The 16,880-nt window shown below is 35.3% G+C and overlaps 1 protein-coding gene across 1 annotated transcript in view; it reads left to right on the top strand.

The window, feature by feature from the left end:
* LOC148955278 (monocarboxylate transporter 2-like) overlaps positions 1-16,880 on the top strand; it is a gene marked incomplete at its 5' end in the record, with an annotated part of 242,982 nt that overhangs the window by 213,424 nt on the left and 12,678 nt on the right. The window contains 2 exons of the mRNA XM_089106887.1: positions 8,201-8,338; positions 14,923-15,097. Of these exons, the coding sequence (XP_088963013.1) occupies positions 8,201-8,338; positions 14,923-15,097 (313 nt within the window). The remainder of the gene's footprint in view (positions 1-8,200; positions 8,339-14,922; positions 15,098-16,880) is intronic.

Genomic DNA, 16,880 nt, shown 5'->3' with positions numbered 1-16,880 from the left:
CACCCTCGAAAGTTACTTTTTCCCGTTGAATTAGGGCCAATAAGGTGATTATGGTTCTGCACCGCGTCTTTTGGGGCAAGGGCCCCCCTACACACCCAGCAAATTGTCCCCTTTTCCAGCACCAGTTGCTCTTTATCCGACAATGTCATTGGATAATTGGTATGACGTAATCGTGAAATTGCCTTTTTTGTCGTTTTTACTAAAGAAACCGATAACTTTTCCATACTGCCCTCCTCATCCATAGTAAAAATAACTCTTCCAATTACATTTTATTGTTAGCGTCGTGACGGGCGTGAGTGTAGGAACACGCAACTAGTTTGTGTTCCTTGACTATATTTGGCCTCGATGGGTCCGATACCTCAACCAGTCTTGTTTCACAATCCAAAGACACTTTATCAGATTGTAGAAGGGAATTTTGAAAATTTTTAAATTGTAAAGTGTCTCTGCCTTCTGCCGGCATTTCTATTCTTTGATTTCCATGAATTTCGCAAGACCCCATGTGATCTGAAACCGTTCGCTCCGATCTAAATGAGGACAGGCACATGGGACAATAAAAACGTTCACCTTTGGTCTTGCCTTGACAGAGGAGTCGACTTATTGCAGTAACGGGGAAAAAATTACCATAAGAATTTACATCTTTGGGAGTTTCGTAAATAACCCATACCCAATTTTTAACATTTTCCACCATCGGTGTCCTCACTGAGTACAAAACCCCTTTTTTATTCGGTTTTTCCCCCCATCTACAAATTCAGTGTCGTACTGGAGAACAACCACCCCCCCCCCAAGATTTTCATTTGCTTTTTCGAATATGCTTATTTCTTTAAAGGACACCGAATACTTTCCCTCTAAACAGTCAAAATTTACTTTAGGGAAATTTTTCTCCACCGTTGCGAGCAAGTCTGTCAAGATTTTTCATTGATGATTCATCTTTTAATGTTTTATGGGCTGTTGCTAAAAACGCATATTTAAAGCATTGTAGTCCAGTGTCAAAATTGAAACCTTGAACTCCTTTGGTAGCCGACAAATCTGGGTGTTATTTTATTCGTCGACTACCCGCTCCCTTTAAAATAAATTTTTTTTTAAATCTACTGAGATTCAGATCCATGCGTTCAATGTATAAAATTGTGGACCCACTCCCCCTCTCATTAATTTTATCAAATTTTTAATTTTTTTTATACACCATTTTTAAAATTTTTTATACAAATTCTTTTCTACCTGGTTATAATTTCTGTTGGCCTTTCTAAAATTTAAAATAAAACATGTCCCCGGATGTCTCCTTTTGTAAATAAACTTTTTGATTCACCGATGCTTTAATTCCCCCTCGAACTCCCCAATTCTGGATCTGAATCTCAATAAGTGCTCGAATTCTGTCGATATAGCTATGGAGAACTTTCACGGGGTCATTTAAAATAATGCTCGCGTTTTCCTCGGGAAGGCTAAAATCTACCATGTTCGTTTGCAAATGGCTTAGAGCAGATTCTAACAGACAAAAATCAGGCAATTCCGGGACATTGTGCTATTTGCCTGTCCTGTCCCTGTTTGTTCAGGATTCAATTCACTAATTGTAAAGTTGCTGTTAAAAATGTCCCCGGAAAATTGAGCTGCTGTTGTATTACTACTACTACTACTATCTATACTATTAAGTGGAATGGTGGAGGAGGGTGACAGGGAATTGTCAATAACACTACTCCCAGTCTGTTCAATCATATTGGGGGGATGTGACATGAGGTTTCCTAGTACATATTCCAAGGTGTTTGGGGACAATTGATCGAGCCAGCCTGTATTGTCCTCTGATGGAATTTCGTTATGAGGACCCGGTTCAGATTTACTTGTAACATCACTTAAATGTTCACGCATGAAACTATCTGCCCACTCTGGGTCCTCAAGCATGTCAATATCACAAGTTAAGTCCTCCAGGCTAGCCATTTCTCCGAAAACATCGTTAAGGAACCCTCTATGCCACTCAGAATTCTTTAGAAGTAGTGTAGGTTCATCCTTGAACTCTGCTGGTGGTGACAGAATGGGTTCTGTAAATATACATGCTTCATCACTCAATGGTGTCATTGGTGGTGCTATATTTTTAATCTGTAGAAAAAAAGTTTTATTTTTTATGTAAAATAACAATTTTTTTTTTCGCGGTGCATCCCCGTGGCGCATCCCCGCGGTGCAGCCTGCGGTACTTTCCTGACCCGCGGCACATCCCTGCGGTGCTTCTCGGGCCCCGTGGCGCTTCATGCAGTGCCTCCCCTCGCTCTTCCCCCCCAACCCCCTGGGAGAACCCTTGGGAACCAGGAGCTTCCTTCGAGGTAGGAGGATCGATACCCTTTCCAGTTGGGGGTATCGGACTTCACAACACTGTTCAAATAGAACAGCCTCAAATTCTTTCTCGAAAACACCTAAGTGTTTCAATGAAATGACCAAAAACGGTTTCGCCCAAATAATGTTTCTTGACATCGCTGTGATGACATATTTGGAAATTATTAAAAAACCTTTTTTCCTGTGTTAATTGCTTATTGAAGATAGACATCCTGTTATTTAAAGCCCACTTTGCAAGAAGCACTTAAAATTCGAATTATACCTGTCGGATGGATTAAAAAGCGATGGGAGATCTGATAAGGAGCGGATGCGCGCAATAATACCAGTTTAAGAATGGTTGCCAACTGTGAAATAGCAAATCGTTTTTTTTGTTTTTTTTTCAAATAGTTATTTTTTTTTTTAAAAGGAATATTTGAATTATTTCATTATAATTCATCTTCGTTAGAAGTTACAATGTAAGGTTTTTTTTATAGAAATGCGTGATAAGCATTCTTTTATAGACCACTAATTTGGTTAATTAAAGCAAATGAAATAGTTTAGAAACAAATTTTAAGTTTTACTCATCAAAAGCTATGCGCCTGAGAAAATTTACCTTATTTTTGAAAATAGGAATGGAAAAAATTATGTATATACTTACAAATTCTGACTGGGCTTCTACATCTGAACTCCTTGGCAAAACATGAAGGGGGTCAATCTCACGATCTTCAGTAGGCTGAGCTGAGGCATTATGAGAAGCAGTCCATTCTCTTTTGAACATCCTTCCAGCGTGGGTGCAGCTAACACTGGGGCTAGAGGGCTCAGTCGCTATAAGTTGGTTAATCGTTGAATGGTCCACATCGTGTGTAATTCTACAGTCATATTTGATAATTGATTGTATTTCAGATTTCAATAATACAGCTTTTATGTATATTTATTTCTTGTCAGAAGGGGGGTTATTTTACTTATCAGCTTCCTTGAAAAAAAGGCAAAATTTAGCATTTAACAAAAATGCATTTTGAGTTTGGAAAATAATTAAGTTTATGTTAGGCATCTAAAGTAGTGTAAAAAACATCTTGATTTCAAAATCAGGGGTTTTCAATTACTTTTTTGAGCAACTGAATCTTAATTCGACAAAAACTGGGTTTGCCACGAAATTTTACAAAACCTTACTTGAGTTTTTTTTTTTTTTTTCAATTAAATAAATATTTATATTTTCCTTTATTATTAAAATAAAATACTCATTGTTACAAATTTAGATTTTTTTTTATAATGATTTTAAGCTCTTAAACTAAGGTAAGCAGCAAAGATTCTAAATTGTTTTGGTTCTTCTCCTAAAGACTAAAAGCATCATTAGGCTACTATGATCTAAAATATCACTGAAATACATTTTCCAGCAGTACATGGTAACGAACTATAAGTAAGGAACAAATCAGGTTAATAGTAACCGAAACTCTAAAAAGGAAGCTTTTGTAACAATTAATACATTAAAAGAATCAACATTTTATTCTAACCCCGGCACCGTAAATTTCAGCCTATAAGAGAACTATGTAGAGGTTTCAGCTCCTAAACAATAGGCTTCTAAGTGCATAAGTACCCTTAGTTCTAGTGTCTGTCTTAAGTAGTCAAAACTTTTTAAAAGAGGTAACCACACAGTGTAAGGAAAGAATTTCTTCCTTGACTTAATGACAAGACAATTTCTTTTTATTATAATAATGAGAAAATTTTACTCACCAGAAATTCCTTCGAATTATACATTTTCTATGTAATTGTTTACAAAAAATGTCAGTAGTGTTAAGTTGAATAAACTATTCAAAACTGTTGAAGAATCTAATTTGAAACCCGAATATATACAAAAAAAAATTGAATAACAACGAAACAAGACATGCTGTTTTTGATTTATCACTAAAAAAAAGACATTGAACTTTGACATTGCGTAAATCTCTTGACAGAGAAAGAGTGTAATGACCGGTAGCATACTATACCTATCAGAAAAACCTGTTTGGTACGGAGGGGCCATAGAAATAGTACCTTGGTTACTACTAATTCACACATCAAAAGTATTGATGCAGAGTAAGATTTTAAAACTTGGTTGTCAGTATGCACAGATAAATCCTACATTTTTTTTAAAATAGTAATATGGACTATGAACGTTGTGAACATAGATGCTAATACAAAATAAATACTAAAAAGCTGATTCTTATAAGTAGTCTTGTTGTCAAAACTTTAGAAGGTTATTAAAACTTGTTTCTTAGAGCTTTGTTGACTGTTTTCATATTAAAAAATTTATTTTGATTACTTGAAGCAATACCACACACTGAAGACACTAGTAAATCGTCACTTTCAGTAAGTGCCAAATAAAAGTCTTGAGCTACATAATCATAGTTTCTATTGTCTTGACAGCGCTAACTTCAAAACCACATTCTCTTATTATTCTATCAATTAGTCTTTGAAACATGGTTTTTTACTCGCATCAACTTGAAATATCTTCAAAACTACTCTCGTAAGGGCCTAAAAGATGTAGTAGAGTATCTTTCAATCAAACAGTTCATGGTAACAAATTGTAAGTAAGGAGCGACCCGGCATAATAGCAACCGAAACTCTTACAAAGGAATTTTGAAACCAACAGATACATCAAAAGAATTGCTATTTTATGATGATTTCAAATATATAAATTTCTTCAAGTTAATTTGTACCTATCAAAAGTTGCGAGCCTAAGAAAATTTGACTAATTTTTAAAAAAAGGCGAAACACTCCTTAAAATTCCTAGAATCTTAATGAAAATTACACCATCAGATTCAGCGTATCGAGAACCCTACTGTGGAGGTTTCAAGCTCCTATCTGCAAAAAAGCGGAATTTTTTTATTTTTTGCCAGAAGAAAGATCATGGATGCGTGTTTATTTTTTTTTTTTTCAGGGGTGATCGTATCGACCCAGTGGTCCTAGAATATTGCAAGAACGGTTATTCGAACGGAATTTCAAAGTTCTAGTGCCCTTCTTAAGTGATCAGAAATTTGGAGGACAATTAAGCCCCCTCCCTGGCTCATTTTTCCCAAAGTCACCCTCCGACACCCCCCCCCCCTCCGCCAGAAAAAATCCGGTGGACATGTGAATATACTATTTTATCCTAGATAGCAAAAGATTGTCGCAATGGAGGTCACTATTAGCCATCCCGCTTTAACCCCAATAATAAAGGCTTAGACCAAAAATACCCTTGGAAATCGAGAGGGACTAGATTTTGAACAAAATTTGAACATTTAGCCAAAATTTTCAATGAATAGTAGTTTTGTTGAATGAGTCCTTAATAATATTTCTACAACAGAATTTCAAGAGGATGGAAAAGGGTAATATTGTTCACATAGATTCAAATTCTCTTTGACTTTTGATCTTCTACGCGGCCTAGGCTATCGTGACTTTTACAATAGCACTTTCTGATGTTTATATACATTGTATATGTGTTAAATACATTGAAACATTGTATATAATTAATAAAGATATATATCAAACAGTTCATGGTAACGAACTGTAAGTAAGGAGCGACCCGGCTCAATAGTAACCGAAAATCTAAAAACGGAATTTTGATACAAATAGATACACCAAAAGAATCATATTTTAATGCTGATTTCAAATATGTAATTTTCATCAAGTTTAGTCTTACCCATCAAAAGTTACGCACCTGAGACAATTTGGCTGATTTTCGAAAAAAAGGGGAAACACCCCCTAAAAGTTATAGAACCTTAATGAAAATCACACCATCATATTCCGCGAATCAGAGAACCCTACTGTAGAGGTTTCAAGCTCTTATCTACAAAAATATGGAATTTTGTATTTTTTGCCAGAAGAAAGATCACGGGTGCGTGTTTATTTTTTTTTTTTCCCAGGGGTGATCGTATCGACCCAGTGGTCCTAGAATATCGTGGGAGGGCTCATTGGAATGAAAATTAAAAGTTCTAGTGCCCTTTTTAAGTGACCAAAAAAAATGGAGGGCAACTAGGCCCCCTCCCACGCTCATTTTTTTTCCAAAGTCACCCGATCAAAATTTTGAGATAGCCATTTTGTTCAGCATGTTCGAAAATATTATAAGTATGTCTTTCAGGATGACTAATCCCCCAAAGTTCCCGGAGGGAGGGCTGAAAGTTATGAACTTTACCCAATGTTAACATATAATATTGGTTATTGGGAAGTATACAGACGTTTTCAGGGGAGATTTTTCCTGGTAGTGGGGGGGGTGGGTGGGTCGGGGGTTATGTGGGAGGATCTTTCTATGAAGGAAGTTTTCATGGGGGAAGGGAAATTGCTATTAAGGGGACGCCGGACTTCCCAGCATTATTTAAAAAAAGATCAGAAATTAAATATAAAAAAACAAGTTTTTCAACTGCAACAGCAGCAACATCAAAACTTTAAACGAACAGAAAATATTACATATATGATTGGGTTCACCCCTAGTCAATACCTCGCTCTTTAAGCCAAAGATTTTTTAGTACTTTCATAAGAGCTATTTATAACAGCCTTTGTGATTAAGTGGTCATTTTTAAGGAATTGGAATACAATTCGAACTTTCGCTTAAAGAGCAAGGTATTAAATAGGGGACGAACCCCCTAATACACGTATTACAATGATGTGAATATAGAAGCTCGTTACGTAATTTAATTCGTAAGTTACGTATATTTATTAATAATAAAAACGTTCGTAAATAAAATTAAACAAGTTTCGAGAAAGCCATTTAACCAAATAAAAGTAAATTAATTTGCACATTTTGTTTTAATTATTCATGTACGGTGAGCCAAGATCAAAACCTGCATTTTTTCAAAAACGTTCAAAAATTAAATAAAAAAAACAAGTTTTTTTAACTGAAAGTAAGGAGCAACATTAAAACTTAAAACGAACAGAAATTATTCCGTATATGAAAGAGGCTGTCCCCTCCTCAACGCCTCGCTCTTTACGCTAAAGTTTGACTTTCTCACAACTCTATTTTTTTATAAACAATGAAAAACTTTAGCGTAAAGAGCGAGGCGTTGAGGAGGGGACAGCCTCTTTCATATACGGAATAATTTCTGTTCGTTTTAAGTTTTAATTTCGCTCCTTACTTTCAGTTAAAAAAACTTGTTTTTTTTATTTAATTACCAGTTAAAACCATAAGAAATTTTAACCCTAAGAAACTTCATGGTGAACCTCGTGATCCCTTGTATTTCAAACCTCTGTGGCGGTGGACATGTGAATATACTATTTTATCCTAGATAGCAAAAGATTGTCACAATGGGAGGTCCCTATTAGCCATCCCCCCTTTATCCCTAATAATAAAGGCTTAGACTAAAAATACCCTTGGAAATCGAGAGGGACTAGATATAAATTTCTAATCACCTCCTCCTCTTTCCCCAAACTCACTTTTTATCAATCTGAAGGCTCGAAAAGAATTAGAGTGTTTGGGCACAGGATATTGGGCATTGCCACCACTATATTAAAAATAAATTTAAAAATCCCAATAAAGTTATTCAGACGGGAAAACCTAGTGGGCGGGGTGTCGATCGCAAGCACAGTAGAGAGAATAAAATAGAGTATCGACAAAGACTATACTCTCCGTTAAAAAAAAGTGAAACACAATTAAAACAACGCACGATTCATACTTTGCCTCCGCGCACGCTTGATTCCGATGTACACATCACGAGAAGCCTATGGAAAACCCTGTTATTTTTTTTTTGTCCGACCACTAGCAACTAAAAGTAACTTCTCGTACTTCTTAGGACCAGCCTGTTATCTATGTACACTTCCATCACAAGGCAATCCTTCTACAGTTGTCATTAATTTCATATTTTCAAATTATTTTCTATAACGTTTATCTTACCCTACTATGAGAACTTAACTCCAAAAACACTAACAAATATATATATATATATATTTACTTTTTCAGGTGAAAGCTAAAGGTAAACCAAGAAATGATAAACCGCAATATTTTGACTTTTCCGTCTTAAGATACAGAAGTCTCCAGATAATTCTGCTTGCATGTGGTGTGTCTTCATTTGGAATATATACTCCTCTTTTTTACATGGTAAGTTTTTTATTTTTTATCATACACTTCATGGTAACAAACTGTGAGTAAAGAGTGACGCGTACTAGTGGTGATCAAACTAAAAAAAAAAAAATCAATAAAGCGGTAGCTGCACACCAAGTAAAGAACTATATTATTGAAAGAATTGACTCTCTAGGGGGGTTCTAAATATATAATATTTATTACTTAAATTTTTTCCCATCGAAATTTATTTGAAAATAGGTGAAACACCTGGAAAAGGTACTGAAATGATCCTTATAAAGATAAACATGAAAGCTTGATTCCTCCAATAGACTCTTTTCTATTGGTCACTTGGTATGGTTCATTCACATTTTTATATTCTTTATAGGATATGGTGGTATAGGCGTCTTCAGTGGAATCAAAGTATTCAAATGATTCTTTATTGGATAATGGTTATTCACCGGCTCTTACTTCATCGGCCTGTCCTAAGACGTTGAAAAGGACAACTTCATATCTATCTTCAAATTTGATAGTGGGGAAAAGTTTTATTCCAAAATGTAATTGTTTTGTTTAAATCATTGTATAGAAGAACAGAGCCAATGAACGTAAATGTCACGTAAGAACCTTTAAGACTGGATATTATTAATGTTTTCAGCAGCTTTTTTAAAATGGCAAATCGGAATTCATTTTCATAAATGACCTCAAAATACATTGATTTAAACAAACAAGTATGTAAAACAAAATATAACAGGATAATCTCCCTGTAATAAAGTGATCAATCAATATTCGTCTATATTCAAAGTTATGACAGATGGCTCCATTGCGACAGATGGTCAATATAGGTCCTATAGAAGGCCAAAAGTTAAGCAGATTTTCAGTCCAAATTAGTTTTTAGTCTTGCTATTTTCCATCCATCCAAAGTTCTATAGCAAAACCATTATTAAAACTTGTTGCAAAAATCTTTTTTAGAATATAAATATCAAGCCAAAGGTTTAATTGAGAAAAAAACTTTACAAATATTAATTTTTTATACCAAAAAAAAATGTGTCAATTGCAAACGAGCCAAAACAAACTTTAAAAACTTTTTTCTAAAAAAAAAAAAACTTTTTCAAAAAAGTGAAAAAAGCTACATTAAACCAAAGACAAGCAGAAAAAAAATTGTCAAATTACAGTTGAAACTTACGACGAACAGAAATCCCTATCAATAAATAATTGAGACTAAACAAACAAAAAATTCCAATGAATAATTAAGTCAAGCTCAATACGAACCGATACCTTCTAAAGCTCAGAACATCATTCGCTCTTTAATGAAAACAAAATGTATTTTAAACGGTTTTTTTTTCATTTACAACGTCACTAAATCCAATATTCTTAAGACTTCCACGAATATATTCCATTATATACTAAACAGTCAGTTTATTTTCATTAGACGCTTTCGTTAGTCCTTGTTATTATCTAGATTTTCTTTCTTTTTTTGTTGATGATATAATAAAAACACTGCCTGAAGTAAAATTGCTTTCGATAAATCAAAATTGACACTCTAGCCTTTAAAAGGCTCCGGGGCGTTAGCCTTACTCGTGTTTATGGTAATTCATGTTCGTTTTAAGCTCGACTTCATTATTCATTGTGATTACTGTTCTTTTTGGGTCTCATTTGTTCGTTGCTAGTCATTTGTGTTCGTTTTAAGTTTGAATTAGTATTTGACTCTATTTTTTGTCATTGGTTTATCCTAGCTCTTTACTTTATTTTGAAAACTTTTTTTCTGAAAATTTCTTTTTTATATTAATATGACATAAACGCGCAATGTGCTGTCAAATGAAATTCTATCACTTGATTCTAATAAAGTTCCTGAGAAAGAATTTTAAATGTTGAAAAACAGAATTTTTCAAAGAAATTTTAAAATGCAGAAGTATTTTAGTTTTATGGATTCTTAATTTCACTTCTTTCTTAACTACAATATGATTGAGTGACAAACTTCAAAACATGGGCATGGGGAAGGGGGGGACAGGGGCGGGCAGCTGCCCCCCCCTACAACTTCAAATTTACGCTAAACAATAACAAGAACTTCTCGTATATTGGGATTTTTCTTTGATTTTACCTGGTAAATGGTTAAAAAAAAGCTGGAAACAAACAGAAATTTCCAAATATCATTTGCGCCATCAACATTTACATTTTGATCTTCAATATTGATTTTCGGTCTGATATATAGATAGGAGACTGGCCCACGATCAGCTGATTTTGACTTGTTTAATCCTCCATGAATTGATTCAAGCGATAAGAAGTTGCTGAGCATGCCAAAGCAAAAGCAACTCATTCAATACCATGCCTCTCTATCCAAGAGGCATACCTGGATGCCTCTCTATCCAAGTGGTCAAGAGTGCCAAACCTGGGCCACCCCAGCACTGGTTCGGCCGTCTTTAGCTTATGTTTGGTCACCGGACAAAAGAAAAAGAAAAGTGACCAAGGGAACATTAAAGCTTGTTTTTCGGCTATAAAATTAAGAAAGAATATGGTCAGCATAAAAAAAAAACTACAAAATGAATTTCATTAAGGTTTTAAAAAAATTAAAGAGTATTAATTTCTAATTTTTAATGTACATTGACTGATCAACACCAAAAGTAAGCCGCTCCGCTAATCTTGGTGCTCTACCTGTTAGTGGTTGCAGTTTCATTTCAACTTCTGGCTTTAAGACACTATCCATCTCGTCAGTTAGCGCAAAGTCTCTTGCTCTAGTCTCTTTCCAAAATTGGACCTTAAGCTCTTCTGTTGCTACTTTTTCAAATGTCTTGTTCCAAATGTCTTGTGGTCTGAACATGTGTTTATATAGGCCTCGCTTCAGGTGGTTAAAGAAAGCTCCTACACTGTGACGGTTGAAAGCAGTTGTCCGTCATAGGCTTGTACTTTCTGGCGTTTTTACTGAAAGAGTTTTAAGGCAATCCATGAAACCACGGTACCAATCTTTACCTGTAATTCCTCCGCTGTCTCCACTGCCTTTGCAGTTCTGTTATCCGGTACTTTTATACTCTTAATAATGGCATAAGTGTATGCAAATTTACATGCTTTTATGGGAATACAGTCGAAACCATATCAGCTATTGTTTTCAAGTAAATTTTTAGTCTTTTTTCTTGTTCCTCTGTAGATATTTATCATGTGTTGTAAGAGGGTGTTAGGAAACTTAGGTCCAGACTTTTTAGAGCGATATTCAGCTTCTCAACTTTTTTTTATGGAGTCTTGCAGTCTTCCTCTAGAGACAGCCACAGCACTTCTAGAGAATCAAACTGACTTCTTGTAGAGTAAGAAAAAATTACTGTTGTATTTTCTTCTGGATCACAGTCACCCTTCTTTCTTTTCTCTTCTGTTTTACTTTTCAGCATTTTATCTTGAATGAAATTTAACAGGAAAAAATGGAACTTCAGTTCACCTACTGTTCTGACAGGATTAAACAATGCCAGAATTAGCACAGTTTTGGGTTTTAAGCTTGCCTTCAACCTTTAAATATGCTGCTTACACAGCCTTTACAAGCATAGTCCACTTTTGGACACCTTGGTACGGCTTGCGGAACTTACCCCAGGTATTGTGGCCGAACATGGGAGTTTGCTATCCCGCAGGATGAAAAAATACTAACAGCAAACCGGTGAAGATGGCACGTCTGGGAAGCTGCCAAAAGACAGGCAAATAATAAGAGAATACAATGTGAGTTTACAACGCGAGTTTTCTAGCATTCGTGATTAGGCGTAGATTTTCAGGCAAAAATTGAACCAAATTTAAGAGTTAATCACCTTAGAACCTGATCCAATCTGATATTTTTGGTAAAAGTATTAATCAAGGTCAGACATTTTAAAAACATATACTGCCATCTGTCAGGGCTTTTATAATCCACCCGAAGCCACATTTGTTCTTCTATTGAAACTGTTTGGTTTGGCTAAACGTGGGCCAGTCTCCCCTATACCGATTTTGATATTTAATTTTGCCCAACTTATATTATACCGTTGCAGGAAAAGTAGAACATGGAAAATGTTAAAAGCCGAGTTTTAGCGAAATATAGAATGACAAGTTTCTAAAGAACTATATTCAAAGGACCTCGGGAAGTATTAGTAAGACCCCTCCATCACAGAAGCGGCTGCCCCCCCCCCCCCTCTACACAAGATGCTGCCTACGCCCATGCTTCAAAAGAGTAACATGGACCAAGAAACGTTTTAATTATTTTGAAGAGTGGATGCTTGACACTTTATTTTACTTAAAAGTAGATATCAAACAGTTCATGGTAACGAACTTTAAGTAAGGAGTGACTTGGGCCAATAGTAACCGTAACTCTAAAAACAGGAATTTTAATAGCAACTAATAAGTCAAACCAATTGATTTTTTATACTGATTTCAAATATATAAACTCGCTACTATGTTTAATATTTACCCACCAAAAGCTACCAACCTGAGAAAATTTGCCTGATTATTTCAAAAGGGCGAAAATGCCCGCAAAAAGGCAAAGTGATCTTAATGAAAAAATCACAAATTAGATTCAGTATATCAGACAACTCCACTGTACTGGTTTCAAATTTCTATCTGTAGTAATGTAAAATTTTGCATTTTTCCCAGAAGAAATATCACAAAACACAACCCAGAGGGTTGTTTGTGCTTTTTTTCCAGGGTCGATCGTATCACCCATGGGGTAAGAATGTAATTTAAATTTATATTTGAATAAACTCGTTTTCTTCGTGTTTCATGAAAAAAGGGCTGCAGTGGTGGCTGCAACCTAGTAAAAGACGAATTACGACCCATAGGAACCAAAAATAAAAAATTATACAATGATATGTGAGTGCGCATCAGCTATTATGATTGAGGGTTGTTGCATTGTTTTGTAAAGGGGGGGGGTAGATGCCCCAGAGAGTGAATTTTAATGTCCAAATATACTAACTCTCAGTGTGCCTTCAGATGAATACACAATGGTTTTGGGGTAGAAATTAATATCTAGTTCCTCTGGATTACCTGGAATGTTTTTTGGTTTACACCTTTATTATTAGTGCTTGGTAATAGTAACTCTTCCACTGCGACAGTCTTTTTCTATGTAGCATAAATGCTACATTTACATGCCTACTAGTACAGAGGTGGAAACGGGGAGACGGGACATATACGAGTCTCGCCAGGAAATTTCTTTGGGGGGGGGGAGTACGCATACAGTATATTATAACAGCAGAGAGCCCTATAGCAGAGTTCTGCGATGGCTTCAGCCGCGTAGAAAATCAAAAGTCGTGCAGAATTTCCATCAATACGAACAATAATACCCATCTCTATCCACCCAAAACTCTGTAGTAAAAATATTATAAAGAACTTAGTCAACAAAACTACTGTTAATTGAAAAGTTTGACTAAATATTCAAATTTGTCCTAAATTCTAATGACAATCCAACATTTTAATTCTAAAGCAGAAAACATGGAAAAGTGGGACTCTGTCAATCAATTTACAACATTTGGAAACAACATATTGATATCTAAAATTTAGCAACAAGATATTGGGGGGAGGTCTATGGGTCTTGTAGCCCATATCGTATCTTGGTTAGGCCAGGTCATGACTTGAAAAATGACCAGCAATTAAATTTAAAAAAAAAATAAGTCTCTTCAACTGAAAGTAAGGAGTAGCATTAAAAGTTGAAACGAACAGAAATCATTCCGCATATTAGGGGGCTCCTCCTGCTGAATACTTTGCTCTTTACACTAAAGTTGGATTTTTCTTTATTTTTTTTGTCCCAGTTCCTTAAGAGCGACTTCTGAAACACAAGAACTGTTGAATTAAAATAAGAGGTACTTATAAAACCCTGTAAGACTTTGGAGTAAAGGGCAGGGATTGAGAAGGGGGCAGCCCCCGTCATATACGGAACAATTTCTGTTCGTTTTGAATTTTAATGCTGGTCCCTACTTTCAGTTGAAGTTTTTTTTTATTTATTTAACGTCTTTAGATGAGATGCCCGCAGGCAAAAAAACGCACACAAGCATTTTGTGCGCTAAAATGTCGGTAAATAACAGTGAAGATTGGAGATCACTAATTTGAGAATATGATGCACTATAAATGGTAAATTTTTGAGAAAATTAAGAGATAAGCAAAGAGCGTATATTAATGAAAAACAAGAAGAAGAAAAAAGGAGACCGAATCGCTGCTTCCCATGCGAAAGAGTGATTACCCTTCTTGCTCTAGATAAGGGACTATAATTCTCCAATGTGAGGTTTTTGGCAACGGTGACTCCAGTGGTACAGTTTTCATTTCAATACGAAACTAGTTTGTAATATTTAAGTCTGTCTTCTGAAAATAATATAAATCTATTTTACAATAAAATTTCACCATTAAGAACAATCGAAAGAATAGTGACTATTCCTGAATCAGATTCAAGTTGCGTTTCTTCCTCACTTGACAGTTTTTTTTTCAAAGCGAGATTTAAAGGTTCGGCTACTAAAGGCTAGAGTTTGCTCTCTACTAGGTTGTGCCTGACGCCGCAACAATGATAAAGTAAAACTCACATAATTGTGAACTATTAAATTTCCATCAAAATGAAGTGATCCATTTGCGATCTATGATATAACTCATTGTATATGACTTTTGTTTAGTAGATATATAATCTCCCTTTATCTTTTTAGGGTCTTCAGGGAGAAGACGAAGGAATCGAGGAGGGTAATATTCTTCTTGTGCAGACATTTTTTGGATTAGCGATCTCACTGGGTGCTGTAGTCACGGGGCTTGTAGTCGTAAGGCCATCGTCTCATTGCACAATATCGCTTCAATACCTCTGCCAGGTGACGTTATTGGGTATTGGTAAGGCTTTTGGTATTATTAATTTTTTTTCGCTACACTTTTTTTTCAAAGCGCGTTTCAAAAACTGTCACTTACCATTATCTGTAGCTCGATTCTTACTGCTCTGGCAAATTTTTCGTCATGAGTAACTTTTCGTCTTGCTGGAAGATCTATTACACCTTGTTGATCGTGCAGATGGAATGCTGTTGATCGTGCATGATGTCATAGCATTATAAGTAACGCCCTATAGAAAACAATATGGACAAAATGCACCAAATTAAGCAGTGTTTTACCAAAGTTTTTTTTAGTGGTATCAGAACGAGCTTATAAAAGCCACACAGATATGAGCAGTAGCTCTTAAATGAGTAATTAAGCAATTTTTAAGATGTTGCGGTAGCCTACCAGCCTTGGCAAAAAAAATAGACAAAAAGGAGACACGTCACTACTACCCATGCAAAGAAGCTGCTTTTTTTCCACGATTAGGGGTTCAAAGCTTCTATTTTAGGGTATTGACCATCGTGATTCTAACAATGTGTATTTTCTTTTTTTCCATTTCAATACGTCACCATTTTTGAGGAGTTTTAAACTCTTTTTCAAAATTCTCGAAAAATCGTTTCCCAGTAAGCTTTTTTATGAAGATTAACTGGTCTTTGTACTATTCAACAATCATATGCACAATCTTGTAGTTATTTTACTTTTGTAGTTATTACACTCTCAATTTCTATCATATCTGCAGCTGTGACTATAACCTAGTAAAATTGAACCACAACCAACAGTAATCCAAAGTTATACAGGCACTTTCAAAAAAACTGTTAATTGAGGATGAATAGCTGTCTGAAGCTGACTAAGGAAGGATAACTGTTATTTTGGCTAATCTTAATAGATAAAAGCGAGAATTAAAAAAAAAGATCCTTACACCCCTTAATAATAGTGCTGGATCTAAATAAAAGCCATACCATTGAAATCACCATGGTCTAAAATTTTGCATAGGAGAATTACCCCATCTTGAACCGGACGGGAAATCACATTTATACTTTGGAAGTACTGCTGCACTTTCTTTTTTTATTTTATTTTTTCAGGAGTATTATCACCGAACCAGTACCATTGAATCCTCGTAGGGGGTTCATTTGAAAGTAAGTTCCATATCTAGAGGTATTTTTAGTAGCAAAAAAGATCGTGCCAGAGGCAAACAGAAATAATTCTTTGTTGAAGGAAAGGCAATATGACATAGAATAGAAATTTTAATATAGCCAATGAATTTTTCATGGTCTAGAGCCATTAAGAGGATTTTTTGACCCTCCGCCCACCTGCATAGATAAATAACAGCAAAGGGGATTCTTCTGCCATTTTATGACAAAAAGCATTAATTTTAGCACAAACATTTTGAAAATTACAGGGACGCAAATTCTAATAGAGGCAATTTGATTTTAAACGGTTTAAAACTCTAAACAAAAGGTTTTGAGCTCACTATCTAAAAAAAAAAAAACAGAATAATTTTACAGAGCTCCCTTCCGATATCGCTCTCTGCTTAATCTTTACCGTTCCAAAAATATTGAAAAAGTATTTCACTCAAGCCATCTGTCTATCAACAACAACAAAAATTAACGAACTAGCGTATATTTTTGCAAAACAAAGTCTAACAAATTAACAGCTGCAAAGTATCGTAGGTAGCCTGTATATCTATACCTTGGATAGCCTACTTGCTTCTCTGGGGTACGATGTCATATTTGAGTGACTCCGTTACCTCATTCCTGGGCCACCCTGCCCAGGTGGATTGCACGATTTAGTTCTAACCCTATGTCAT

The sequence above is a fragment of the Artemia sp. Qi Xiang Cuo genome, chromosome 2 (genome assembly GCF_049724085.1).
Source record: "Artemia sp. Qi Xiang Cuo chromosome 2, ASM4972408v1, whole genome shotgun sequence".
NCBI lineage: Eukaryota > Metazoa > Arthropoda > Branchiopoda > Anostraca > Artemiidae > Artemia > Artemia sp. Qi Xiang Cuo.
This window is presented reverse-complemented; position numbering and strand designations above follow the sequence as displayed.